At 42.7% G+C, this 27,688-nt stretch overlaps 1 protein-coding gene across 21 annotated transcripts in view; it reads right to left on the minus strand.

Annotated features, from left to right (window-relative positions):
- GTF2I (general transcription factor IIi) overlaps positions 1-27,688 on the minus strand; it is a 108,720-nt gene that overhangs the window by 27,252 nt on the left and 53,780 nt on the right. For 11 of the 21 annotated variants that reach the window (XM_054247352.2, XM_054247351.2, XM_054247349.2 and 8 more), the window contains 9 exons: positions 25,735-25,791; positions 23,756-23,818; positions 13,489-13,599; positions 12,134-12,199; positions 8,402-8,585; positions 6,429-6,487; positions 4,599-4,670; positions 3,470-3,653; positions 2,070-2,128 (listed from right to left, as the gene is read on the minus strand). In XM_054247352.2, the coding sequence (XP_054103327.1) occupies positions 2,070-2,128; positions 3,470-3,653; positions 4,599-4,670; positions 6,429-6,487; positions 8,402-8,585; positions 12,134-12,199; positions 13,489-13,599; positions 23,756-23,818; positions 25,735-25,791 (855 nt within the window). The remainder of the gene's footprint in view (positions 1-2,069; positions 2,129-3,469; positions 3,654-4,598; positions 4,671-6,428; positions 6,488-8,401; positions 8,586-12,133; positions 12,200-13,488; positions 13,600-23,755; positions 23,819-25,734; positions 25,792-27,688) is intronic. The other 10 variants (XM_054247368.2, XM_054247367.2, XM_054247361.2 and 7 more) reach the window with 1 other exon arrangement.

Below are 27,688 nucleotides of genomic sequence, written 5' to 3' on the forward strand. Positions count from 1 at the left end.
AGACAAAGTCAAGTGCTGTTAGTGACGGCAAAAGTGGAGATTCTCCTTGTGGTGACAGCTGCTGCGCTTTGGTGACGATGGCAGGTCCCGCACCGCTCCAGCACCCAGTCCTTGCAGTGACTTCTAGGGCGCTTGCACATTCTTTAGACAGTACAGGCTTCTGCAGTCACCGTCACAGCCGCCCCTGACAAAAGCGCTGAGTGCACGCCTCACAGCCTTGGATTTGAGCTCTGTCTTGAGAAATGAAGGTTTCCACAGGTTTCATCATGTTCAGATTCATCCAAACTGAAGACCTGCCTCCTGGAAGATTTTTTTCTCCACTACTTCCCTGAGCAAAAAAACATGTCACTTCCAATCTTCGATTCTTCACCAATACTTTGTTTCCTTGACCAAATCAAAAGCATTTTGAGGTTAACCTATGAGTGAAACGCTGACGTTCACCTTCCCCAGTGCAGGACGCCCGGACCAGGGTCACGTTACTACCCTCCTACCGAATTTCTCAACCACGTCCCATGCCATAATCCACACAAAATCCATGTGGCACACTGAATACCTTCACGAATGGCCACAATGCCCTGTGAGAACTGAAGGAGCAGTGTTTTAGGACACACCCATTAACCCAACTTGAAACATGTTAGTATTCACGAGCATGACTAAGTGCACCGATCTTTACACACCTAACACACACACACATTTCATACTCGATTCCACTCACTCACTTCCTGACAACAGAACACTTCACGCTACAGGGTATGGCCACTTAGTGGTTCTTGGCAACAGAAGTTCCTAAGGTGGCTGATGATCTACAAATCGTGGTCACTTACTCTGACATTAACAACGGGAAACAAAGAGAAACAGGCCAGGTGTGGTGGCTCACACCCGTAATCCCAACACTTTGGGAGGCCAAGGCAGGTGAATCACCTGAGGTGAGGAGTTTGAGACCAGCCTGGCCAACATGGCGAAACCCCGTCTCTACTAAAAATACAAAAATTAGCCAGGCGTGGTGGCGCGTACCTGTAATCCCAGCTACTCAGGAGGCTGAGGCAGGACAATTACTTGAAACTGGGAGGCGGAGGCCCCATTGAGCCGAGATCGTACCACTGCACGATAGACTGGGCTACAGTTAGACTACATCTCAAAAAAAAAAAAAAAAAAAAAAAAAAGACAGGAAAGAAATGATAAAGGTGCACTTAGAGCTCTAATTAGGAAAATAACCACCTTTCCTATTAGGCTGATATTTGTGTGCAGGCCAGAGTTACAGTCTTTGCCATTTTAGGAACAGCGTGCCTATGAACAAACATGAAGGTCTAACTGCAGATAGTAGGTACCATCCCCGAGCAGTGGAAATGTTGCAAACGTGGCTACCGGGAATTGAAACGTGCTGTACGAAAGGCACGCAACTTGTCAAATAAAGGATATGTGCTTATGAAATAAGGACCGTGAAATACTTCACTGCCTATTTCCTTTTTTTTTTTTGAGACAGAGTCTCACGCTGTCACCAGGCTGGAGTGCAGAGGTGTGATCTTGGCTCACTGCAACCTCCACCTCCCGGATTCAAGCTATTATCCTGCTTCAGCCACCCGAGTAGCTGGGACTACAGGCCCGTACCACCACTCCTGGCTAATTTTTTGTTTTTTAAAATTTTTATTAGAGATGCGCTTTCACCATGTTGGCCAGGATGGTCTCAATCTCTTCGCCTTGTGATCTGCCCACCTCCGCCTCCCAAAGTGCTGGGATTCCGGGCGTGAGCCACCATGCCGGGCGGTGTGTTTCTTTATAGTGATTACAGGCTGAACGAGAACATGTACAATCACATAAGTGGCTTGCATTTGGGGTGCACACTGTCTTTCTCGTGGGGAACAGTGATCTAAGTTCAAAGCCTGAGCTACGCACACGCCACAGGTGCTCACACTGATAGATCAAGAAGTGCCTGGACTGAGCTTCCGCAAATTATTTTTTGGGGAGGCGGGGAAAGGAGAACTTCCGTATTTTAAAAGATGACATTAATTTTTAAAAGCCTAAAAAGTACTGATCTGTGTTTTTAAAGAAGGAGTCCACAACTACTTTACCTGGCGTGTTTGTTCTTGGCTGAGTGACTTCAGTGGTACTGTGAGTCAGCAGTTCTGGTCTGGAAAACAGAGCTGGTATTAGGCATTTAGAGGCAACTCCCGGGCCTTTCTCACGCCGCTGTGCACTGCCAATTATTTTTAAATATGGTTCGTTCTGACTTCATTTTGTAGTGAAAAAAACACTTTGCTGACTTGAGTTTATTTTGAAAATGGCAGTTTTCAGTCATTCAGGTGAGACCTTCAAAGTCATCTTATATTTAAGATAAACATGCAAAAGTCACTTTCCCCCCAAAGCAGCTCGGTTCTGCTTCCGAATCTTAGCTGTTCTAACTGTCCCACGGCACAGCCAGGAGCAGCTTGCTGTATCTTAAACCCTTCCTCTCCCTTGTAACTCAGTCCCAATGAACACACAGAGGCATGACCCCAATCAGTAAGCAAGGTTTCCCTTCAGCATCCCTTCAATGGGTGGAGAGAGGCCTTCTGTTCCTACCCAAACTACCCACTGTGTTACCCTTCAAAATCAAGCCACAATAACCTTTCTGAAGGGCAGATCCAAATTATTTTCAGAGGGATCTGCTTTGACACCATTTCATGACTGCTTCTGCTTTTGTAAGATCTGAGGTCTTCCTCCACTTGCCCACCAAAATCTACCCATGCGATCCCGCCACGCCCACGTGGCACTCCTCACTGAACACACAATGGGTGAGATACGTGGATATGCAGATTTGCCAACTCCTGCCCCTACTCATAGATTTCCCTGACTTGAAACACCTTCCCTCTCTGCTGGATGTACACGTGAATGAACTGGGTACGCCATCCTCACCTTCTCCTCTAAAAATGCTCAGTAACTCTTCATTGCATTTTTCTTTTTTTTTTTTTTTTTTGAGATGGCAGTCTTGCTCTGTCACCCAGGCTGGAGTGTAGTGGTGCAATCTCAGCTCACTGCAACCTCTGCCTCCCGGGTTCAAGTGATTCTCTAACCTCAGCCTCCCAAGTAGCTGGGACTACAGGCACACACCACCGCATCCAGCTAATTTTTGCATTTTTAGTAGAGATGGAATTTCCCCATGTTGGCCAGACTGGTCTTGAATTCCTGACCTCAAGTGATCCTCCTGCCTCGGCCTCCCAAAGTACTGGGACTACAGGCGTGAGCCGCTGTGCCCGGCCTTCACTGCATTCTTCTTTGTACGAATCCTCCCAAGGAAGGCATTCTTGTTAGACACAATTTTGCACATCTGGTGATTACACTAACAAGTATTTGTTCAATAAGTGAGTCTAAACATTAATGCCTTCACCGTAAATATAAATTAGTCATGATGAGGTACACAAAAGACCCATCTTCATCAAATGAATCTATTCTCAGGGAAGACACTGAAACTTTCTGCAGATGACCAGCTTACCTTTTAATAACAAATTTAATGCGATTGCCCACTTGAATGATCTTTTCCAGCCTTGGGATTCCATACCACGAGGGGCTTCGGAAAGGAATGTTTTCTGGAAGTCCTTCCACGTACAGATCATTCGGGTGTGCCTCAAATTTTTGATACGGAACAGCCTTGGCTTCGGTGCTCCCCAAGGCTTCCGCTAGACAAAATCAGAGCAATGTGGGAGACGGCATTTGTATCGGAATCAGATTTTAGTACAATCCAAAGCAAGACACAGGTCAATTTTTTTTTAATTGAAAAAACTCTAGAAACATATTTATTAACTACTGAATAGACTTCGTACAGCAAAGACAAGTAGAAATGACCCATCGTCAACAGCCAGATTTCGGCAGATTTAAGTGTCCTGGTCCTAAGACCATCTTAATAGCTCTGAGAGCTTAAAAGATTAAGATTTGTTTTTCAGTACCCTTAGGAAGAAGCGAGAGAAAGAAAACCACAGTAGACAATAGGGGACGTCACCTAAACACTATCGGGAAGCAGCCTTTTATTACTAACTGGTCAGGACCGTAATACCCCTCCTCCCCTGGCCGCTACAAACTGGCACATTTCAGGCTACACATTCATCTGTACTGCAACCAGGAAGCCAATGTTCTTTGCCCCTTCAACCTCATGAGCATGCCATTTTAAGGAAATAACTTTCCACAAAGAATTCATGGAATGGGGGCCAGGCCTGATGGCTCACACCTGTAATCCCAGCACTTTGGGAGGCTGAGGCAGGCAGATCAAGTGAGGTCAGGAGTTGGAGCCCAGCCTGGCCAACATGGCAAAACGCCATCTCTAATAAAAATACAAAAATTAGCCGGGTGTAGGCATGCACCTGTAATCCCAGCGACTTGAGAGGCTGAGGCAGGAGAATTGCTTGAACCCGGGAGGAGGAGGTTGCAGTGAGCTGAGACTGCGCCACTGCACTCCAGCCTGGGCAACAGAACGCGATTCCCTCTCAAAAAAAAAAAAAAAGAGAGAAAAAACTGGAGGTGAGTCCTATTCACTGTATTTACTTTCCTAAAATAAAACAACATTTAAAAAAACATTACTCACTATACACTGTAGCTAGAAGGGGTAATGAAAAAAGAAACTGACTTACCAAATTTTTTGCAGAAAAGTTGATCCACCATCTTTCTTAACTTAGTGATTCTGGCATACCATTCTTCCTTTACTGTCAAGAGAACAGTAATACAAGTTTTCTCAATTTAATGGGTTCAATAACTTTCATTATTAAGTATTATTATTATTATTATAAACTGGTAGGTATTACCTTTTCTTCTCCTGTGACTAAAATTATTTCCAAGATTCGTGGCTGGGTGCAGTGGCTTACACCTGTAATCCTAGCACTTTGGGAGGCCAAGGTAGGGGGAATCACTTGAGATCCCCAGTTCAAGAGCAGCCTGGCCAACATGGTAAAACCCCATCTCTACTAAAAAATACAAAAATTAGCCAGGTGTGGTGGCAAATGCCTGTAATCCCAGCTACTTGGGAGGCTGAGGCAGAAGAACTGCTTAAACCCAAGAGGCAGAGGTTGCAGTGAGCTGAGATTGCACCACTGTACTTTAGCCTAGGCAACAGAGCGAGGCTCCATCTCAAGAAGAAAAAAGGCAGAATAATAAAATTATCCCTAAGATTCCAGAATGTGTTTCTTCCTAAAACAATGTGGACGCTGTACAAAAAGAGCAAATGAACCATCCGATAAACTAGAAAAAAAGCAAAAACACCTAGCAGGCAACATTTGCTACAGGAAGATCGGGGATATGATCTTGCCGGCGATCCTTCCATGTTAGTAAATGTAAACAGTGTGATTCCCTTCTGTGTTGTCCCTGATCCACTCCGCTCCAGAGCAAAAGCAAGCAAGAAAATCGATTCTATTTCTACTTCTTTCAAAACACATCTAGGCCAGGCGAGGTGGCTCACGCCTGTAATCCTAAAATTCTGGGAGGCCGAGGTGGGCAGATCACTTGAGGTCAGGAGTTCGAGACCAGCCTGGCCAATTTGGTGAAACCCCTTCTCTACTAAAGATACAAAAATTAGCCAGGCGTGGTGGCGAGTGCCTATATTCCCAGCTACTTGGGAGGGTGAGGCAGGAGAATCGTTTGAACCCAGGAGGCAGAGGTTGCAGTGAGCCGAGATCGTGCCACTGCACTCCAGCCTGGGCAACAGAGGGAGACTGCCACAAACAAACAAAAAAACGCACATGTAACAGGCCAGGTGCAGCAGCTCACACCTGTAATCACAAAACTCTGGGAGGCCGAGGCAGGCAGCTCACCTGAGGTCAGGAGTTCGAATCAGCCTGACCAACACGGAGAAATCCCGTCTCTACTGAAAATATAAAATCAGCCAGGCATGGTGGTGCGTGCCTGTAATCCCAGCTACTCGGGAGGTGGAGGCAGGAGAATCCCTCAAATCCCTCAGGTGGAGCTGAGATCCCACCGCTGCACTCCAGCCTGGGCGACAGAGTAAGACTCCGTCTCAAAAAACAAAACAAAAGTAAATACATCTAACAATCAAGGGGTGATAATAAATGGCTCCACTATCTAAAAGGAAACCTTCCTGTGTCCTATGTATCATGGAAATTAAATGAATGCCTATTCCATTCAATCATGTGGACTTCATAATAAACTGTTCAATTTATTATGTAGCTAAATCTTGCATCAAAAGTAGAACCAATATTGTTCTTTCAGTTCTGTCTACCCAATAATGCAATATTTGCATGTATTTACAATGGATTAATACAAAGAAGATGAGTATATTCTTCTAGAGAATATGAGACAGAATTTTGACAGCGTGAATTCTCCTGTAATGGCACATGATTAAATAAGACATACTATTTCACGTGGAAGGTAACATAGAGAAGAAATCAATGTTAAGTGTGAAATAACTATGGCACCTCATCTTCCGATCTGCCTCAAGACGGAAAACCTACCTCCTGAAGCTGGTTTATCAAGCTGTAAATCTTCGCGTGTTGAATTCAGAAGCTCATGTCTGAAAGGTGAGCATAAAAACTCAATGTTCACTAGGAAATACTCAGCAAAGAACCATTAACATTAAGTCAGTAAGGCTGGTTTTGAAAAGAAAAAATAATCTGGATGCTTGAGCACAACTAAATGCTTTTTTTTTTTGGAGATGGAGTTTTGTTCTTCTTCCCAGGCTGGAACACAGTGGTGCAATCTCAACTCACTGCAACCTCCACCTTCCAGGTTCAAGCAATCCTCCTGCCTCAGCCTCCCACGTAGCTGGGATTCCAGGTGCCTGTCACCATGCCTGGCAAATTTTTGTATTTTTAGTAGCGATGGAGTTTCACCATGTTGGCCAGGATGGTCTTGAACTCCTGACCTCAGGTGATCCACATGCCTCAGCCTCCCAAGTGCTGGGATTAAAGGCATGAGCCACCATGCCCGGCCCACAACTAAATTTTAATTTGAGGTTTCTACGGAGTAATAAAACAAAATGGTAACTGCAACTTGTCTCATAAGGTACTTCAGGGAGCATGTATCCTCACAAGTAAACAGGCAACTTTGTGGCCGGGCGCAGTGGCTGACGCCTATAATCCCAGCACTTTGGGAGGCCGAGGCGGGTGGATCACGAGAGATCGAGACCATCCTGGTCAACAAGGTGAAACCCCGTCTCTACTAAAAATACAAAAATTAGCTGGGCATGGTGGTGCACGCCTGTAGTCCCAGCTACTCGGGAGGCTGAGGCAGGAGAATTGCTTGAACCCAGGAGGTGGAGGTTGCGGTGAGCCGAGATCGTGCCATTGCACCCCAGTCTGGGCAACAACAGTGAAACTCCGTCTCAAAAATAAATAAATAAATAAAAATAACCATATATGCTTTAAAAATCTCAGGCCTATGAGGCCAAGGTGGGAGGATCACCTGAGGTCAGGAGTTCAAGACCAGCCTGGCCAACATGGTGAAACGCTGTCTCTACTAAAAATATTTTAAAAATTAGCCAGGCATGGTGGCACATGCCTATTATCCCAGCTACTCAGGAGGCTGAGGCAGGAAAATTGCCTGAACCTGGGAGGCAAAGATTTCAGTGAGCCAAGATTGAGCCACTGCACTCCAGCCTGGATTACTGTGGGAGACTCCAACTCAAAAAAAAAAAAAAAAAAAAAATCATGATCAGCCTTGCCAACATAGTAAAATCCCATCTCTGCTAAAAATACAAAAATTGGCCGGGCGCATTGGCTCATGCTTGTAATCCCAACACTTTGGGAGACTGAGTCAGGCAGATCATGAGGTCAGGAGATCGAGACCATCCTGGCTAACACAGGGAAGCCCCATCTCTGCTAAAAACTTAGCTGGGCGTGTTGACTCACACCTGTAGTCCCAGCTAATCAGGAGGCTGAGGAGAAGAACTGTTTGAACCCGGGAGGCGGAGGTTGCAGATCGCACCTGGGAGACAGAGTGAGAATCCATCTCAAAAAAAAAAATTATCCAGGCATGGTGGCCCACGCCTATAATCCCAGGTACTTAGGAGGCTGAGGCAGGAAAATCGCTTGAACCTGGGAGGTGGTGTTTGTGGTGAGCTGAGATCACACCCCCGCACTCCAGCCTGGGCAGAAGACCAGGACTCCGTGTCAAAAAAAAAAAAAAATCTCAGGCCTAAAAACAAGGCCTGGATACTATGTTCTTTAGCAAAAGTAGCAGAAAATTGTGAAAGAAAATGTCCATTGCATGCCAATCCAGTGCGGGCGTGTTCATGCTTCAAATGCCAACACTGGCTGGAGGGATGCAGTGTGGGACCCAGATACATTAAAAAGTGGGAAATAGCAATGCATCAAGTCACTCAAACTCCATTACACATAACCCTAGTGCTTAAGGAATACGTGTCAACAAGGAAAAAGACCTGCTGCTCAGAACAGAGACAGGAGTCCGACAGGAATCCAAGTCTTACTTCTTAATCACAAAGCGAATCCTTTCCTTTGCAAGTAATATCCTCTCCAGGCGAGGGATCCCGTAGGTCGACGGCCTTCTAAACGGGATTCCTTCAGGAAGGCCTTCTACGTAAAGGTCTTCGACGTGGGACTGGAAAAGGGGGTACGGGATCGTCACCGGGCCTTTGGCTTTGATGGCTTGAGCTTCAGGGACAAAAAGAGAAAGAGAGATCATTTAGGCAACATTTGTAGAAAAGTATAATAAATCACTGAATCGCTACTGCTCTTAAACTTTTATAATTTGATCTTGTTCCTGTAATTCGATCAGAAGAAAAATAGCATGAGGGAAATAAAAAGAACATCAAAAATGCTCATATTCTGATTATCAACGCCTGCAGTGAAATATCCCATTACTTTAAGAGAATGTGGATACAACCAGACTTTCTACAGAAATTTTTTTTGGTTGGGGGGTGGGGTGGAGTCTTGCTCTGTAGCCCAGGGTGGAGTGCAGTGTCGAAATCCTGGCTCACCGCAACCTCTGCCTCCCAGGTTGAAGCAATCCTCCTGCCTCAGCCTCCTGAGCAGCTGGGACTACAGGCGTGTGTCACCACACCCAGCTAATTTTTTGTATTTTTAGTAAAGATGGGGTTTCACCATGTTGGCCAGGCTGGTCTCAAACTCCTGACCTCAAGTGATCCCCCTGCCTCGGCCTCCCAAAGTTCTGGGACTACAGGCATGAGCTACTTTGCCTGGCCAACTTTCTACAGAAATCTGAACCATATTACAAAGCCAGGAAAACACACCAGGTAGTATCATTTAATACATATACTACTAAATGGAATAAGCAGTATTTTAAAAACGTAAACATTACTGTAACCTTTTTGGGCTTATAAAAATAATTTCTTTTAAATAACAGAGGCAAGCTGGTTACAGTGGCTCATGCCTGTAATCCCTGCACTTTCGGAGGCCGAGGCAGGGGGATCACCTGAGGTCAGGAGTTCCAGACCAGCCTGGCCAACATGGTGAAACTCTGTCTATACTAAAAATACAACATTTAGCTGGGTGTGGTGGTGGGTGCCTGTAATCCCAGCTACTCGGGAGGCTGAGGCAGGAGAATCGCTTGAATTCAGGAGGTGGAGGTTTCAGTGAGCTGAGATCGCACCATTGCACTCCAGGCTGGGCAACGAGAACGAAACTCCAACTCAAAATTAATTGATTAATTAAATCATAACGAGTGGTCTCCCATCAGAACAGCTCCATTTTTTTTTTGGCCATTATTATGTGCAATAGTCTGAGTTCCTAAACGTTAATATTTGTACTAAAACTTTAAGTGCACCATGTTATATGTCAGCGTTAAGGTCGAGTTAACGTCCACTATCGTACGCTAAACTTGAATATCGTATTTATGTGTCACAATGAAAATCTCCCTAAGGCAATTACCATTCATATTCCTTTGAAGTTATACAATGTGAAGATGTTTTTATAATTTCACAACAGCTGGTGAACATTACGTATTGTCTTGTATACAAAATAATCTAATAAACCAGCATCACAACAAAAGCCCACAACATAACCTGTTTCACTTCATGAAAAACACTGACATTTGCAAAAATATCATAGTAAACTTATAAAACTGTAATAAGAAATTATTTTAACGCGGAATAGCACCAAATAAAGAATATAATAAAACTATGAACAGGAAGCCTTTATTATATGTATGCCAGGTGGTATGTGAAGCACTTTACTATCTTATCAATCTTCAGGATAGAGCTTCCTTTCTCACGACCACAAAAGAGGATACCAGGACTCAGACAGGAGAAGAGGTGCAGCCAGGCTGTGTCCCCAGAGCCTGTGACCTTACCACTAGGTGACAGTGCTTCCAGGTAGCACATGTTATGAGGTTTTAGCTTCAAAATGAACCAATTAAAAAAAACACGGGGCTGGGTGCAGTGGCTCATGCCTGTCATTCCAGCACTCTGGGAGGCCGAGGCGGGTGGATCACCTGAGACCAGGAGTTTGAGACCAGCCTGGCCAACATGGTGAAACCCTTTCTCCACTAACAATACAAGTTAGCCAGGCGAGGTGTCGGGAGCCTGTAATCCCAGCTACTCGGGAGGCCCAGGTAGGAGAATCACTGGAACCTGCAAGGCAGAGGTTGCAATGAGCCAAGGTCACACCACTCCAGAATCAGCAACAAGAGCGCAATTCCGTCTCAGAACAAACAAAAAAACCACAGGCAAAAAAGGCGTAAGCTTCTAAACAGTGGAAGAAACACTAAGAAACCTAAAGCAAATCACTAAAAACACGATGGAAAAGTTACTGAATTCATTAGCAAATTTACTCTAATTCTAGATTTTCATTGAGGGGAAGGTTATATTACTCGCGATGAATAAAAACAAGTTGGTTTCAAGTTTATGAACACAAATGCCCTCAGTATCATTTGTGTTTACATTTCCACCGAAAGCACTTCAGTTAAAACTGTAGCATACAATTTGACAGCTCGCTGGTTGATGGTAAGATGAATAAGTCATCCAAAGAAAAATGAAAATTGCAAAACGTGACGTTTTCACTGGTTGTTACTACTTTTTGGTAAGCATTTGACATATACCAACAGATGATGATAACAAATTGCTAATGTCTTCGTCATTATACAGAGGTGGCTATAGGACAGAAGAGTCAAAGGGCAAAGAAGGAACCGAGATCTGGCGTCAGCTCAGTTATGCATCAAGATAAAAGCAGAGGCCGGGCACGGTGGCTCCTGTCTGTAATCCCAGCACTTTGGGAGGCTGAGGCAGGAGGATCACTTGAGATGAGGAATTTGAGACTAGCCTCACCATCATGGTGAAATCCCGTCTCTACTAAAAATAGAAACATTAGCTGGGTATGGTGGCAGGTGCCGGTAGTCCCAGCTACCTGGGAGAATGAGGCGGGAGAATCACTTGAACCCAAGAGGTGGAGGTTGCAGTGAGTTGAGATTAGATCACTGCACTGCAGACTCCATTTCAAAAAAAAAAAAAAAAAAGATAAAAGTAGAGACAGTAGGGGCATCTCAGTGAATACTGGATGTAAGGAAGTAGATTAAGAGAAACTATCAGTTAAATAAATAATCTTTGGCCCGATACGGTGGCTCATGCCTGTAATCCAGCACTTTGGGAGGCCAAGGTGGGCGGATCACGAGGTCAGGAGATTGAGACCATGCTGGTTAACACGGTGAAACCTCGTCTCTACTAAAAATACAAAAAATTAGCCGGGCATGGGGGCGCACACCTGTAGTCCCAGCTACTCGGGAGGCTGAGGCAGGAGAATCGCTTGAACCAGGGAGGTGGAGGTTGTGGTGAGCCGAGATCGCACCATTGCACTCCAGCCCGGGCAACAAGAGCGAAATGCTGTCCCATTTTTAAAAATAATAATAATAATAATAATCTTCAATTAAATCCCCCAAATCCAGAGCTTTGCAATAAATACGTAAATAAATTCCCAAATATCCATGCTGAAAGTTTAAGAGAAATGTTAGCTGATTAATTACAGAAATACAACTTTTTCTTAGCTTTACAGTCATCTAGAAACAAAGACTGTTTCTAATATTTAGACAGACTCTGCTAAGAACCTTACAAGGAGAGGCTTGTACGTAAGTATGGCAAGGTTCACCGGCAACACTGGGCTTGTCCACATCACCCCCGTGATGAACAGTAACACCACTGTGTAACTGCTCACCAGCAAGGCATCACAGGAATTCTCCTGTTTAGACATACCGTATTTCCTTTCAAACAATTCTTCGACTTGTTTACGCAGGTCAGTGATGCGAGCATTCCATTTCTCTGAAAACGGAGCAAACGCGAATTCTCAGTAAGAAACCCCTACTGCTGGGGGCGTGGCCTAGGGTCCTCAGCTGACCAAACATGCAATGCCCGACTGCCTACATTTTCACACCCCGACTGTCCATCGCATTTTACTGCTTCCCAAAGAACTTTCCCCTTTTTTGGTAGTTCTTGGAATTACTAGATTGGTAAAAAGTAACCGTGACTTTTGCCATTACTTTTGATAGTTTCATGGGAGACTATCAGAGAAGTTGTAACATTTAGCACCTCTCTTTAGCTTTTTGATTTCTGAAAAGCAGGAGGGCAGAAAAGATCAATCAAATTAAACACGGCAAAAGGAAAGCCAGGATAAAGAGGGGTCTTTTAGCAAACTTCCTAAAACATGTCTTAGTTGTGTAGAAATAAGACTTTACAGGTACAGAGTTGCAACTTGGAATGCTAAAAACAGGCTGGGTGCAGTGACTCACGCCTGTAATCCCAGCACTTTGGGAGGCCAAAGCGGGTGCAGCATCTGAGGTCAGGAGTTCGAGACCAGCCTGGCCAACATGGTGAAACCCCGTCTCTTCTAAAAACACAAAAATTAGCCGGGCCTGGTGATGGGAGCCTGTCATCCCAGCTTCTCGGGAGGCTGAGGCAGAAGAGTCACTTGAACCAAGGGGGCAGAGGTTGCAGTGAGCCGAGATTGTGCCATTGTACTCCAGCCTGGGGGGGAGAATGAAACAGCCTCAAAAAATTGTAATAATAAAAAATAACATAAACATATAAAAGTAATGTACAAAAATTCAGTTCATATCCAGTCGCTGTGACTACGCCAGTAGAACATTAAAGTGCGATTTCCAAAATGTATACAAGCTTAATGTTCTATTTATTCCAAAGATGAATCATAACATAATTCACCACTAATCTCATCCAGTCCCTTCCGAGGACACGTCATCCATTGGGAGCTCACGGATGAGCAGCCTGAGTGACACCGAGCAAAGGGTGAAATAGTTCTCAATACAGGTTTTAAAGCTAAGAGAAATAACTAAATGACTAAGTCTTCAGTGCTAATCTTGAGCCAGATAATGAATATCAGACGGGACAATGTCCTACGCTTTGGTAAATCCAGACTATGCTTAAACAATGCCTGTTATGTGACTTTCAAAATGCTCCTGGCTTTCCAAAGACGAGGTTATAATGCAGTAACGCAGGCTAACGCACTTCCCTGCAGAGCATGTTGCAACTTTCATGGGTCACACCGAGAGCCCAGAAGATGAAGGAAAAGGTCACGTGTTTCACTGGGAACTCACCGAAGTTGAACTCCCTGACTTTCCGCTTCCCTGCATTGGCGGGTTCCGGGACTGGTGGCTGCGGTAGCTCGTTGGTCTTTGGTCTCTTAGAAGGTGGAGAATAATCATCATCTTGAAAAAGAAAATGGTCATTACTGAAGGAACCATCTTAAGAGTTACAGACACCTCCTGGTCAATTCCCTACATTCAAAAGGTGAGTGGAGCGTTAGCGCTGTCTAGAGTGTGAATAATTACTTCTGCACTGTGAGCCTCAGCAGACTTCTTCCTAGTTACATCTGAAACTTTGTTTGGGATGTGTTCGATTAATACTGCTTTTTCCTGTCTTTCTTCATTATTTTTTAGTTTGCTTCATTTGAAGTGTCATTATAAACTTCCCCTTCTCAAATAACTTCCAAATAGCTGTCAAGAACTAGATTCTATTTTAAGACTTTGAAGAAAAATCTTTTAATGAAAATAGTCACCTAAAGTTATACAAATAAGTAAGAAAAGGGGGATTAATAAAAGCTTAGATGGAAAAGATATTTAAGCTTATACAAAATGTAAGCATACATAAGCAAGGGAAATTGCGTAACTGTATGTTCAAATATTTTTTTTCTTTTTGAGACGGAGAATTGTTCTGTTGCCCAGGCTGGAGTGCAGTAGTGCGATCTTGGCTCACGGCAACCTCCACCTCCTGGGTTCAAGCAATTCTCATGCTTCGGCCTCCCAAGTAGCTGGGATTACTGGCGCCCACGACCATGCCCAGCTAATTTTTGTATTTTTTGGTAGAGACGGAGTTTCGTCATGTTGGCCAGGCTGGTCTCAAACTCCTGGCCTCAAGTGATCCACCCACCTTGGCCTCCCAGAATGCTGGGATTACAGGTGTGAGCCACCGCACCTGGCCTGTTCAAATACTTTTAACAAGTCCAAAATGAATGGGCTTAAAGAAATAGGGCTGCATTATTATGAAACAGATACTGTTGATTCAGTCACCAGAGGGCCTGTGTATAAAGGAGCAGCCCGCTATTCAAGCGTAGCACACACTCTACTCAAGACAGCTGCCCTGAGAGTTCCGTGCTCATTTCCTTGTGGACACACCAGTAACTCATTCTGCTGTGATGCTTCGATACACCTGATGTTACCATTAGAGACCTCTGGGTCAAATCGGCTGTCACTGTCATCTTCCAGTCCCTGAGTGTCAGGTCACATGCTACTAATACTGCTCCGACACCACCCATTAAACACGGAAAATGTCATTTTAAGAAACCCTTGTTTAGAAACAAATGTGGTGTTGTGAAGACACTACTTACTGTGTTAAGGACAGTATCACAGGGAAGAAAGCGCACCCAAGTACAGTCCGCTGTCTTTAGATGGGCACATCGTTATGCTGATTTTACAGCTAAAGAAACTGGCTCAGGAATGTTATCTGATTGGACTGTGTTGCCTCTCTGGACAGTGCAGCTGAGATCAGACTGCGCGTGCGTGCGACTCTACTGGCCTACCAGGGTGCTTCTCATAAAGGTAAGACATGCAAATTTGGCCCAGTATACAATGTTGCCCGGGGCAGCACTGGGTCATGCCCACAGATAACTTGTGTTTCTCAAGGGAAACCTTAAGGGAAGGTGAAAATGCTTCTAGAAGGCGACTGGACACCAGCGCCCCTGCCTGCTGCCTTTGGGCTCTTCCTCTAAGGCCAACAGTGACCTGAAATTATTGACTGACTGTTCCGATCAACTGGGGGAAATGGTACCAAGGTCACCAACATCACACAGATTCACTTGAGGACCTATTTACGTGCTTAGAAAGACGAAACTGCCTTTATAAAGGATACTGTTTCAGAAAACCGTAATCACAGTAACAACTAATGACTATAAAATGCTGATGCGTTAAATGCTGCTTTAGAAAAACATGTTCAAATCCAGGAAAAAGATTCCTGATAGAAAACTATCCACCCACCCACCCACCCACCCAACCATCGGAAGGGTCTCATTCTATTGCCCAGGCTGGAGGACAGTGGCATGATCATAGCTCACTGTAGCCTCGAGCTGCTGGCCTCAACTGATCCTCCTGCCTTAGCCTCCCAAATAGCTGGGACTACAGGCAGGCACCACTACACCTGGCTACTTTTTTTTTTAAATTTTTTTTATTTTTTGGAGAGACAGAATCTCACTATGTTGTCCAGGCTGGTCTCAAACACCTGGCCTCAAGTGATCCTTCTGTCTCGGCCTCCCAAAGTGCTGAGATTATAGGCATGAGCCACTGTACCAGGCCAGAAAACAACTTAAAAATGACAGACTCTCTGAGAAATAAAACTTGACTGTCATCTGGGTTTGTATTACTACAAGGATTACAAATAGTCAAGAGACCCTGTAAACAGATGAAGGGTCCAACCTACTTAGAAACAATCTGGAAAAGAGAAGTATGTAAGTTTAAACCTCAAATCTTGAAAACGTACTTTTAAAAAAGCCCTATTTTCCAACTCTCAAACAGATTTTAGAAACCCTAAGAGTATTTTTCTGCTGTCTTCCAAAGGTTAAAACAAAATGCACTCATTTCACGTGTGAATACTGTCAGAGCATTATAAAGGCTTCATATTACTGTTTCTTTACAAATGGTAAGCAGGAACTTCTACAGTGAAAGTGTTTCCTCTACAGGTCAGCAGCTCCTAAGCATCCTGATAGATCATCATGTAAACTGACCCTCCACTGACTGTCATAAAATGGAAGTTGCTAGAGTAGAATGACAGGGGGAGGGAAACAGCTCTGGACGGAACAAGATCTGTAGTTCCCCATCCCATGAATCCCAGTCCAAATCCAAACTCCTCACAGCTGAGGCCACGGGGAGGGGAAGACAGGTCTTCTTTCCTGTCAAGACCTCACTTTTTCAGTCACGCAAACATTTTAGAACACAAAAGATTTAATCGTATAAATACATTTTATGAAGGCGATCTAACAACCATAAACCAAAAAAGTGAAAGAGAAAAGGCAGAAAAACACTAGAGTGCTTTTTAATGACAGAGATCACAAGATTTTGAAAATACAAGTGAGATCACACTTTCCTCTTCACTGACAAATAATAAAGTTCAATCTATTACATGTGAACAAATACAGAGCTGAATGTAGGTGTGTGTGTGTTTTGTTTTTGCTTTGAGACAGTCTTGTTCTGTCGCCAGGCACCAGGCTGGAGTGCAGTGGCGCAACCTCTGCCTCCCGGGTTCAAGCAATTCTCCTGCCTCAGCCACCCAGGTAGCTGAGACTACAGGCACACGCCACCACGCCCAGCTAATTTTTGTATTTTAGTGGAGACGGGGTTTCACCATGTTGGCCAGGATGGTCTCAATCTCTTGACCTCGTGATCCGCCTGCCTCGGCCTCCCGAAGTGCTGGGATTACAGGCGTGAGTCACCGCGCCCCGCCAAATGTAGTTATTTTATTGTATTTTTTTGAGCCTGAGTCTCACTCTGTCGCCCAGGCTGGAGTGCAGTGGCGCAATCCCGGCTCACTGCAACCTCTGCCTCCCAGGTTCAAGTGATTCTGACTCAGCCTCCCGAGTAGCTGGGACTACAGGCACATACCACCACACCCAGCTAATTTTTGTACTTTGTAATAATAGAGATGGAGTTTCACCATGTCGGCGAGGATGGTCTCAATCTCCTGACCTCGTGATCCGCCCGCCTCGGCCTCCCAAAGTGCTGGGATTACAGTCATGAGCCACTGCAGCCGGCCAGTTATCCTATTTTGAGACCGGGTCTTACTCCGTTGCCCAGGCTGAAATGCAGTAGCACCACTCACTGCAGCCTCGACTTCCCAGGCCCAAGTGATCTTCTCACCTCAGCCTCCCCAGTAGCTGGGACTACAGGTGGGCACCACCGCATCCAGCTAATTTTTAATTTTTGTAGAGATGGGGTATCCCTATGTTGCCCACACTGGTAGTGAACTCCTGGCTTCAAGAAAGCCTCCTGCCTCGGCCTTCCAAAGTGCTGTGATTACAGGGGTGAGCCACTGCGCCCAGCTGAACGGAGTTATTTTTGATAAAATATCACACCGCGTCTTGTTTTTTAAAATCCTGTTTCATAAACTGATGAATCTTTGGGTGTTTTAAGTCACAATGGCATTCAGGCATCAGAATAGCTAAAAACTTCACCACATCGTCCATTTTTCTCCGCTTAACTCTGTCGCAATTAGTTTTGAGAAAGTATGAAAAAATGGGTTTCCTGACCTAAAATCCTTTCCACAAAGGATCAAAATTACTTTTTTCTCTGAGGTATAAAACACCAACTGAAGCTCTAGAGCTTGCCCTCACACACTGGGCGCTGCTGCTCCCGTCGTTCCGCGGCTTCCACACTGTAAACAACCATGTTTGTGTAACAAGGCACGTTTCAGCATGCCTCAAATTCAAGCCCAAACGCAAGTGTTTCTATAATCAAAATGTAAAGCTTTTAATAGACATTTTAAGAAAAAAAATTTTTTTTGAGAGTCTCACTCTGTCACTCAGGCTGGAGTGCAGTGGCGCGATCTCAGCTCACTGCAACCTCCACCTCCCAGGTTCAAGAGATTCTTCTGCCTCAGCCTCCCAAGTAGCTGGGATTACAGGTACCTGCCATCTCGCCCGGCTAATGTTTGTATTTTAGTAGAAAGGTGGCTCACCATGTTGGCCAGGCTGGTCTCAAACTCCTGACCTCAGGTGATCTGTCTGCCTGGGCCTTCCAAAGTGCTGCCATTACAGGCATGAGCCACCAAGCCGGGGCCCTTTTAAGATATTTTCATATGAAAAAAATGCTAATTACGCATTTACAATAGTTATGCTACCCACACTAACAAAAGCATTGTCAAAAAAAGAAGAAAAAAAGTCTAAAAAACAAACAAACAAAAGCACTCCGCCAATACCTTCAAGCCAGCAACACTGTCCGCAGCTCGACATTTGTATTTAAAACACCAGTTTCCTTTCTGCAACATATTAAGGAATATGCCTACAGCTAATCCAGGCTTCAGAGCTAAAGCTGTTCATCACCGCCTTCTAGCCAGTGAATCAATAGACAGACTATACCAATCTCAGTATGTTGAAAATAAGAGGATCAGAAGATTGGTATTGTGTTACCATACTATCTGACAGCTATTCAAAGTTAGAAAAACAATCACCGCTAGGGACTCTATCTCCTTCAGAACTCAAACCATTCATCACCCTACACATTTCAAATACATGGATTCATTCACCCATGGACATTTTATAGCTCCTCCAAAACTCTTTACCTCAACAACTGAATATTCATTAAATGATGATTTGGCAACAATTAAAAAAAAAAAAACAGGTGTGCAAGTGCGAACCTACTCAATCATGTGAGCTCTAAAAGTGCTGCAGGGACACTAAGGAAAACACAAGAATTAAACAACAGACAGCAAAACTTGGTGGCTTTGTCTTCAAAATCTCCCCAGAATCAAGCAGTTATCTCCCCCGCCGCCAACCTGCTGTAAAGCACCCTTCCCTGGGCCCTAGGTAATTCCAAGAGGCTCCCAAGCTCGTTTTCTGTCACAGCTATTCACTGCTCTAAGTCTTGTCTCTTCTTTTTTTTTCCCTTTTGTCAATATAGTCACATTTCCTAGAAGTGAAGGACAAAAGTGTCACTCCTATTTTCAAAACACTCCTGAGGATCTGTGGCTAAATTACTCACTACTAAATTCTTAGCACCATGGCCGGGCGCAGTGGCTCACCCCTGTCATCCCAGCACTTTGGGAGGCTGAGGTGGGCAGATCACCTGAGGTCAGGAGCTCGAGACCAGCCTGGTCAACATGGTGAAACCCTGTCTCTACTAAAAATACAAAATCATCCAGGTGTGGTGCTGTGTGCCTGTAGTCCCAGCTATGTGGGAGGCTGAGGCAGGAGAATCACTTGAACCCAGGAGGCGGAGGTTGCAGTGAGCTGAGATGGTGCCACTGCACTCCAGCCTGGGCAACAGAGCAAGACTCTGTCTCCAAAAAAAAAAAATTGTTAGCACCTGGTACATACAATGTGCTCAGTATTTGTGGAGGGATTAAAGGAACAGATGAATAGCACAGTCCCTAGTTATATGCAGCAGCCAAGTATCTGCCCGTATCTCAAACACAAATTCCACAAAAAAGGGATGGTAGGTAATTCAACTGTCCATCATAAACCCTACTAAAATACTGAAACCCTAAAAAAGCATTATTCAAATCATAATACATAATTCCTCTGAGATGCCTATTTTTACATATATAATTGGGTATTAAGTGTCTGATTCGCAGCTATAAAAATAAAAGACATGAAGTTTTCCAACACTAACCTCCTCAGTTACAGATTCTAGAAAACCTACAGTTACCAGCTGCAGTATGCCTGCCGTGTGTGCTCATGTGAGTCAATTATATTTGAAATTATTTGCATACACCTTTCCAAATAGGAGAAATAAAAAGAGGTCAAAGAGTTTGACTTAGGAAGACGTAAAATTCATCACAGAATGAATCCACTTAAAATCAGTTTCAGGGAGGAAAAAAAATCAGGTTAAGTAATGAACAGAGAGGCCACAGCAGAAGGAGCAGAGGTAAGTGACTCAGGTTTGGGAAACTAGGCCCTAGGAGAGAACTGCGCAAGAAAGAAACCTCGTTACACCGTGCTTAGCACTCCATGACAGCCAGACCTGAAACCATCTCCGCACACATCGGAGATAACATACCAGACAGAAATTTCACCTTAAACACCATGAAGTGCAGTCATGGTGTTTAGGAAAACAGAGGCTTGCGGGCCTATTATCCCAAGGCCAATTTCCCCAAACCTAAGTCACGTTGTTTTAAATGTTTACCGCTGACTGTAAGTACACATAAAATGGCAAAATGGAAGCACAGAGCTTACAGCACACCAGCGGTGGGTAAGAAATGACCCTGTATCCATGAATACGTCCGCATCGGAGTCAAATTAGCCTCTTCAGAACTCCACATAATTGCAAATGAAGATACCCAGGTGAAAACACCGGGGAAAATCGAACCGGCTTATTTGATGAGAAAGTTCTTTTCTTTCTCTTCTATCAATGATTTGGGAAATGTGAAAAGGGGTAAAATGAGGAAATTACGCCGTCTCCAGGCAAGCGGGAATATCTCCATTTCTTCCCGTCCATCTTCTTACCAAGCACAAGTATTTTCCTAAACAAAACTAAGATTATTCTCCAGACACACTTTTGCTTTTAAAGTTGCCTTGTTCTCAAGGCAGGATTTTTTTTTTCACTGAATATTTTATATTTGAGATCTTTTCTCAGAGTAAGAAAACATTATCAGGATTTCAGTGGCTATATACTTTTCTGTTATGAAGATATTCCAAAATTTGATTTTCTAACTATGGATATTTAAAGAGCTCCTACCATCTGGAAGTAATCTTTCCAGAAATAACACATTATTATTATTATTTTTTTTTTTTTTTTTAGACAGAGTCTCATACAGTTGCCGGGCTAAAGTGCAGTGGTGCAATCTCGGCTCACTGCAACCTCCGCCTCCCAGGTTCAAGTGATCCTACTGCCTCAGCCTCCTGAGCAGCTGGGATTACAGTACCCACTTCCACGCCTGGATAATTTTTTCTATTTTGAGTAAAGATGGGATTTCACTATGTTGGCCAAGCTGGTCTCAAACGCCTGACCTCAGGTGATCCGCCTGCCTCAGCCTCCCAAAGTGCTGGGATTTACAGGCGTGAGCAACCACAGCCGGCCACGATATACACTATTAACCAGAAGTGTGTATGTAATTTCTCACTTGACCTTCCTTGTTCATATTGAGACAATTTTTATCTTCCTTAAAAAATTAGGAATTTAATGGTTGATATAATTTCTATAGAATATATGTATCTTTTACATGTACATATATAAAATGTGTATGTGTATACCCACATAAAAACACAGAAAATGCTCCCTTTTAAAAGAATTACTTTACTCAGACCTGCTATTTTACTGGTCTTCTGAAAAGAACGAAGTCTACACAGCAAAATTCTGCCACTTAATCACAAATGTGAACGTTAAATCAGGCTTATGGCACAAAGTCTTAGTTGAAAAGAAATGAGATTTATTACTCCATCCAAAACAGTTCAAGTTCAAAAGACCGATGTTTGCTTCAGGTTCATTAGCCATTTATTTCTTGATGTCTGCCAACCTCTCTTTAAAGGTCTTGTACTGTAAAAGCAAATATTTACATTCTAAACCATTTTAATATGGCCTCTGTCTGTGTTAAGATCTGCAAATCAACATGGTTATTAGTCCTACCTATAAGTTTTATTTTTATAATTTGAATAACCTCCTATCAGTATCTCCATAGAAAGGACACAGTTGAATATTTATCATATTGATACGTTCTTCCATTTTTTCCTGTGAATGAGATTTCTAACTAAAAAGAAACTAAATTTCAACTATTTAATGCTAGACTGTAAACCATTCAAAATGTTTTAGATTAGAAAAATTATATGAATGAAAAAAGAAATCTGTATGTTAGCATGTGAAGTATGAAAAGATTTGTTGTATGAGGTGGAAGCTACTGGTCGACATATTTGAGAAGCAATGAAGACACAGACAGGTTGGGTAGTTTGAAGCAGTCAAACACTATAAATAACCAAGTGACATCAGTAGGCAACAGGCTATTCAGAGAAAGAGACAGACAGCACACCAAGAAAGGGTACGCAGCAGCTAGAAAAAACCAATGAAGCACCAAGATGTGTGGTTATGGGAGGGGAAGCCTGTGGAATATGTGATATTTTAAAATCTGCATTACAATGTATGCTGAAAGCATCTGTGCATTTTTGCAAAAATCAAGCTATAGACATGAAATTGTCTCGAAGCTGACACATATCCCGCAGTACTGGGACTTGGGAGCAGAGTGAGGGTGAGGAAACTTGCCACTGTGCAGTGTACTCTACTGTTTTGACACCTTCCCATAGGAAAGAAGTACTTTGAAGGAAAGAAACTAACAGAAGTATTGTGAGACATTAATTTTTATTTCTTTTTAATTTTTTTTGAGATGGAGTTTTGCACTTGTCGCCCAGGCTGGAGTGCAATGGTGTGATCTCAGCTCACTGAGCTCACTCCGCCTCCAGGGTTCAAGCGATTCTTCTGCCTCAGCCTCCAGAGTAGCTGGGATTACAGGCATGCACTACCACACTCAGCTAATTTTGTATTTTTAGTAGAGATGGGGTTTCACCATGTTTGTCAGGCTGGTTTTGAACTCCTGACCTCAGGTAATCCACCCGCCTCGGCCTCCCAAAGTGCTGGGATTACAGGTGTGAGCCACCGTGCCCGGCCATGAGACATTAATTTGAAAGGAAAAACACAATACTCAATTATTATTATTATTTTTTGAGATGGAGTCTTGCTCTTGTCGCCCAGGCTAGAGTGCAATGGCATGATCTCGGCTCACTGCAACCTCCGCCTCCTGGGTTCAAGCAATTCTCCTGCCTCAGCTTCCCAAGTAGCTGAGATTACAGGGACCCACCACCACGCCTGGCTAATTTTTGTAACTTTTTTAGCAGAGACGAGGTTTTGCCATGTTGGCCAGCCTGGTCTCAAACTCCTGACCTCGGGATCCACCCGCCTCGGCCTCCCAAAGTCCTGGGATTACAGGCATGAGCCACCGCGCCCGGCCTTAAGAATTATTAGTATGAAGCGATCAGTAATAATTCTATCAGCTGAATTTTTAAATAATTCAGGATAAACTGGCTCCGCTGAGTTCAGGCTTATCTTTGGAGAAAAAAAAAAAACTAGGTTTGAAGCAATTTTAGCTATAGAGAGTACTGTAGGATATATTTGTAGCTATTGCTTCTAAACAGTTTTGAAAGACAAAATGTGTATCAGCCTCTAAGCAGTATTTCCAAGTAGCAGGGGGACTTGCTCTAAAACTTCTTTACTAAACTACCAACACTTTTCCCTCCACTTTACTTAATTAGAAATTAGGGATTCCAGCTCCAAATAAATCTTCTTCTGTCACAACCCAATAGATTATAGAATCTGTTTTTGTGTGTATCAAGTCTGGTCATAATTTTCTTATTTTCTTTTCAATTCTCACTGATAGCAAGGATAGCCTGGGCCACCTGGGGGCCAATGCTAATCCTCACAGTTTCATTCTGCCGTCTAAAACTCCCCAAGCACTGGGGTGCACTGCTGGGGAGTGGGCTGCTTTGGTCACACAAACACATGTATTCATCCCCCAAGTATCCTTTCAAAATGAATGAAATGCATATTTAGCAATGTGAATGTGACAAATATTTTTATGACCAGAAGGAAACTTTGGAATCAAGGCTTTTAGATAACTAACCTTCAATAGTCACCTCAACTTCAGGGTCCTCACTTGTTTCTGAAGGGACATGTTGAGTAGAATCTTGAAAAAAATAAAATTCTAAAATGACATTCATTATTAAGCATTTTTCCATCTGTTCCAACATTGTACTGATTTGATACTCCGAAAGCAGCCTACTGTAAAAATTCACTGGCATTTAATTCATTTCATATTTATGAAATTAAAAGTTGACCCTTTTCATTATCAATAGGGATAAAAGAAAACAAAAATTAGAAAAACTCTGGAAAAAATTTAGATAATAACATGTTACCTGCAGAAATTGACTCAAAAAATCCCATGGCCTTGGAGGAATGAGGATATGACAAATTCACAATGAATTTCCTGCCACAGCTACAAGATGCTCAGACAGAAAGAAATGCTTTCCGCTGTGATTAGGATTTCTCCCCTCCTTTCAGAAATGTGAGCAGTAGTTTCTACTGTTCAACAAAACCACAGCCCAGGCTTTGCAGTGGAGACCTTCATATCAACAGACTGACTGTCACAAGTGCGTACAGGGCTGTATCCTCTCGCGTTGTATGCAATGGATTTCAGAAATTTACAAAGTTCATTCAGATTTGTTCCTACTCAAGACAAATGTACATCAGAATGTTAGTGCTAGAAGCTTAGCTAGAGAGTATTTTCATTAGTTCTCTTTCATTGTGCAAAGGTTGAGAGATTAATTGATTTGCCAAAGATTATGTTTACTTGTTAGTGAAGGAATAAAGGCCAGAACCCAGACTTGATTCGACTTTGTTAACATTGGAATATGACAGTTAAAAGGTCCTAAAAACGAAGTGTTCAGGGTGCAGTACCTGCCGACGGGGCTGCAAGGCTTCGAGTCATCGGTGCTGCCCGATGAACCCTTGGACCGCACGTGTGCAGATACCTAGGTTCTGTTGTTCTAAACCCCGCTCACTCAATGCTGAAAACTGTCTCAGAGAAAATACCCACCTCCACACAGTAAAGCATACAACATTCACCCACACAATCTATAAAAAGGGCTGACAGGGAAATGTAACCAATTGTTTAAAATGAGCATATCGGTATTTCTGCAAGAAATGCATTCCAGGGAGAAACCTTAATTCTGTCACTGAATTTGGAGAAACCAGTCTATATTCGGGGACCTTAAGAGTGCCTTTCTCTCAAAGAAGGTAATATGTCAAACAAGTGATTTTTTTAAATTAAAATGAAAATGTAAATGCAATGGAACATAACCAGGTACAGAACAGACTCCTCTTTTCATTCTAGAAAAATAAGGTATCACATGACCAATTTATGAGAGAAATCATTCTAAAACAAGATCCAGTTACCTTACCAGTCATCCCCCTTGGGAGAAATCTACAAAAATTTGTGTGGAACCATTCAAACCACTTAGAAGTCGGAAGCCACCCTGCATGGTAACAGTTTAACTCAGGATTCTAACGAAAAGATCTGTACCTCAGTCAGGTGTTCTGTCCTAAAACCAAGGCTGTGGAGCCGGTAAACTGACAAAGTCGTTTATGAAGTAGTTACAGGTATAAAATAAAGGGAGAAAATCTCTCCTTTATAAATTTTATGTAGACCCTATTCTTACCTGACTAAAAGATGAGAAGCATTAAAAAGTACATTTGAAAATAAAATACGAATGGAGCTAGTCATTTTCATTCTGAAACACTGAAGCTATTCTTCCTTAAAAGATCTTTAATATGGCACGAAAAAACCAGGACAAAAAAAAAAGGAGCATTTTGCATGATGAAGAGTTTTACTTACCGCTGAGTTTTCATTCCCATAGGCTTTATAATCAGTATGGTCAAAGAGGCATATTACATCTTAGAACTTAAAAAAAAAATAACCTGTTGGCCAGGAAGGAATACCAAAGGAATCACCTTTGATTTCCAAAGGAGGTGTTTTAAGGATACCAGAATCTACAGAATAAACATCCAACAATACTGTAAAATATGCAATCTTTTTCTCCTAACCTTCTGCTGGTACTTCCATTTCTGTGCCTTCGTTGCCCTCTGAAGAATGATGGCTTCCTAAAAAGAAAACAAACAACGTATAATAAGCCAATACAAACTGGCAAGGAAAGAGCAAAGAGAATCTAGGTAACAATGCAAATAACACGGGACGTAATAAACATCTGCAGAGATCGTCGAACTCTTTAGAGTTCATCCAAACAACGCTTTCTAACTCGGGAAAGAACACAACGCTTCTATTTGGAAGCTCAAAAAATTATTCTAAAATACAAATACAAAGCAGACCTAAGTAGTTTTGGGGATTTAATATGAGTTACTGTAACAACATGATATTACTGGATACTGGAATCTGAGGAAGCACAACTGCGCTTCAAGTACCATGCTCAGCTGTCAATCACACACACACACGCACCCGCGCGCGCACACACCCACAGATCAGAGTGAATGCTTGCCATGCTCAGACACTTAACTCTCTATAAATAAGTTCAGGGTTTGCTGTGAAACGCTTCCTGCTTTCCATTTTCACTATGGTGAAAGCCTTAGAAACTCAATCCCCATAATTTCATCAAAGTTGTACTTAAAGGAAACTCGTAAGTTAAAATTTAAGATACTACCTTTAGTCTCAAAAGCATTTTAAGTCAGGTAATATAATCTGCCTGCTTCTAAAAACTGGAACATAAAGCAATGATCAGTTAGGCAGTCACAAGGTCAACAGGCTCATCCCACTAGAGCAGAAGTTTTACCCGTGAATAGGAAAGAAAGACTAAGACATCAGAGAGCCACTTAGGATTAAGAATCCAAGCTGCCCCCTCATTTGCATCCTCTGTTCTTAGAGATCTGAGCTCCTAACATGGAAAAAATGGAAAAACACTGCCTTTAAGTATAAATAAAAACATATTACCTATCAATAAGAATACATCGCGTGGGGGAAAGGGAAGCAGATGCTCGTTTATTTTGTCTTATCTGTTGATAACTAAATTCAGAAACTATACTAAAAGTAAGATCTAAGATATATATATATTTTATCTTGTATTTTAAAGAGCAAGGCTTAGTCTGAAAAACTGTCCTTTGGTGGCTGATATCCTTGGATTCAAAGCACCATACTGAGGTCGTATCTTTCGGTTCTCAGGAGCCGGCTTCATCGTGTCCCGATTATCTGGGGATTCATCTCCACTTCCTATTGTGGAAACTCACCTGAACTCAAAACTCTAGGGGAATCTGTAAACCTATACCTATGAGTCAATCATTTTTAAAATATGCTTTCTCTACACACTTCCTTTCTCTTTTTTTAACCTTAATCCTTGAATTTATGGAGCACTAACTTCTTTGACTATAAAATCAAAGAATAGAGATGTCAGGTCAAAGGAATGAGAGCGAAATGACAAGGCCAGTAGTTAAAAAGCAGAATTTCAGTAAGGAATAACAGTTAAGATGGTTGTTCACGTAAGCAATAATTCCGCATGGCTTTTAAAATCTGAAATAAACAATCACATTTACATTATATGCTAAACCTAAAGAAAATACATCTTACGTGCTCAAAGCCAGAATAGATAGAAAAACAGCCACAACTAATAGCCTATGAGTATCAAGATTGGGAGCACCATAAAAAATTCCAAACGAGGTAATCAATTCAAATCTTACAGATTAACAAGCGCTATTTCAGAATCCTTCTAAAGACTGAGTATCAACATGACCTTATCAATATTCGCATTACTATACTATTGTATAACAGTAACCTGACCTCTGGCCGTTCTAAGATAAGGTATAAATGTGTACTTTACCTTCAATAGGAAAGTGTGTCATGTACCCATTTCGAGATTCATTACTAGATTCACAAAAGGGAAAATTTATTTTGAAAAATTGTTGTTTGTGAAGTTCATTTATATGTTAAAAAAAGGGCAATACATTTTTTTTCCTTTTCCATTTAGAAAAGCAATGCTATACTTAATAAATATTA

Source organism: Callithrix jacchus, chromosome 2 (genome assembly GCF_049354715.1).
Source record: "Callithrix jacchus isolate 240 chromosome 2, calJac240_pri, whole genome shotgun sequence".
Classification (NCBI taxonomy): Eukaryota; Metazoa; Chordata; class Mammalia; order Primates; family Cebidae; genus Callithrix; species Callithrix jacchus.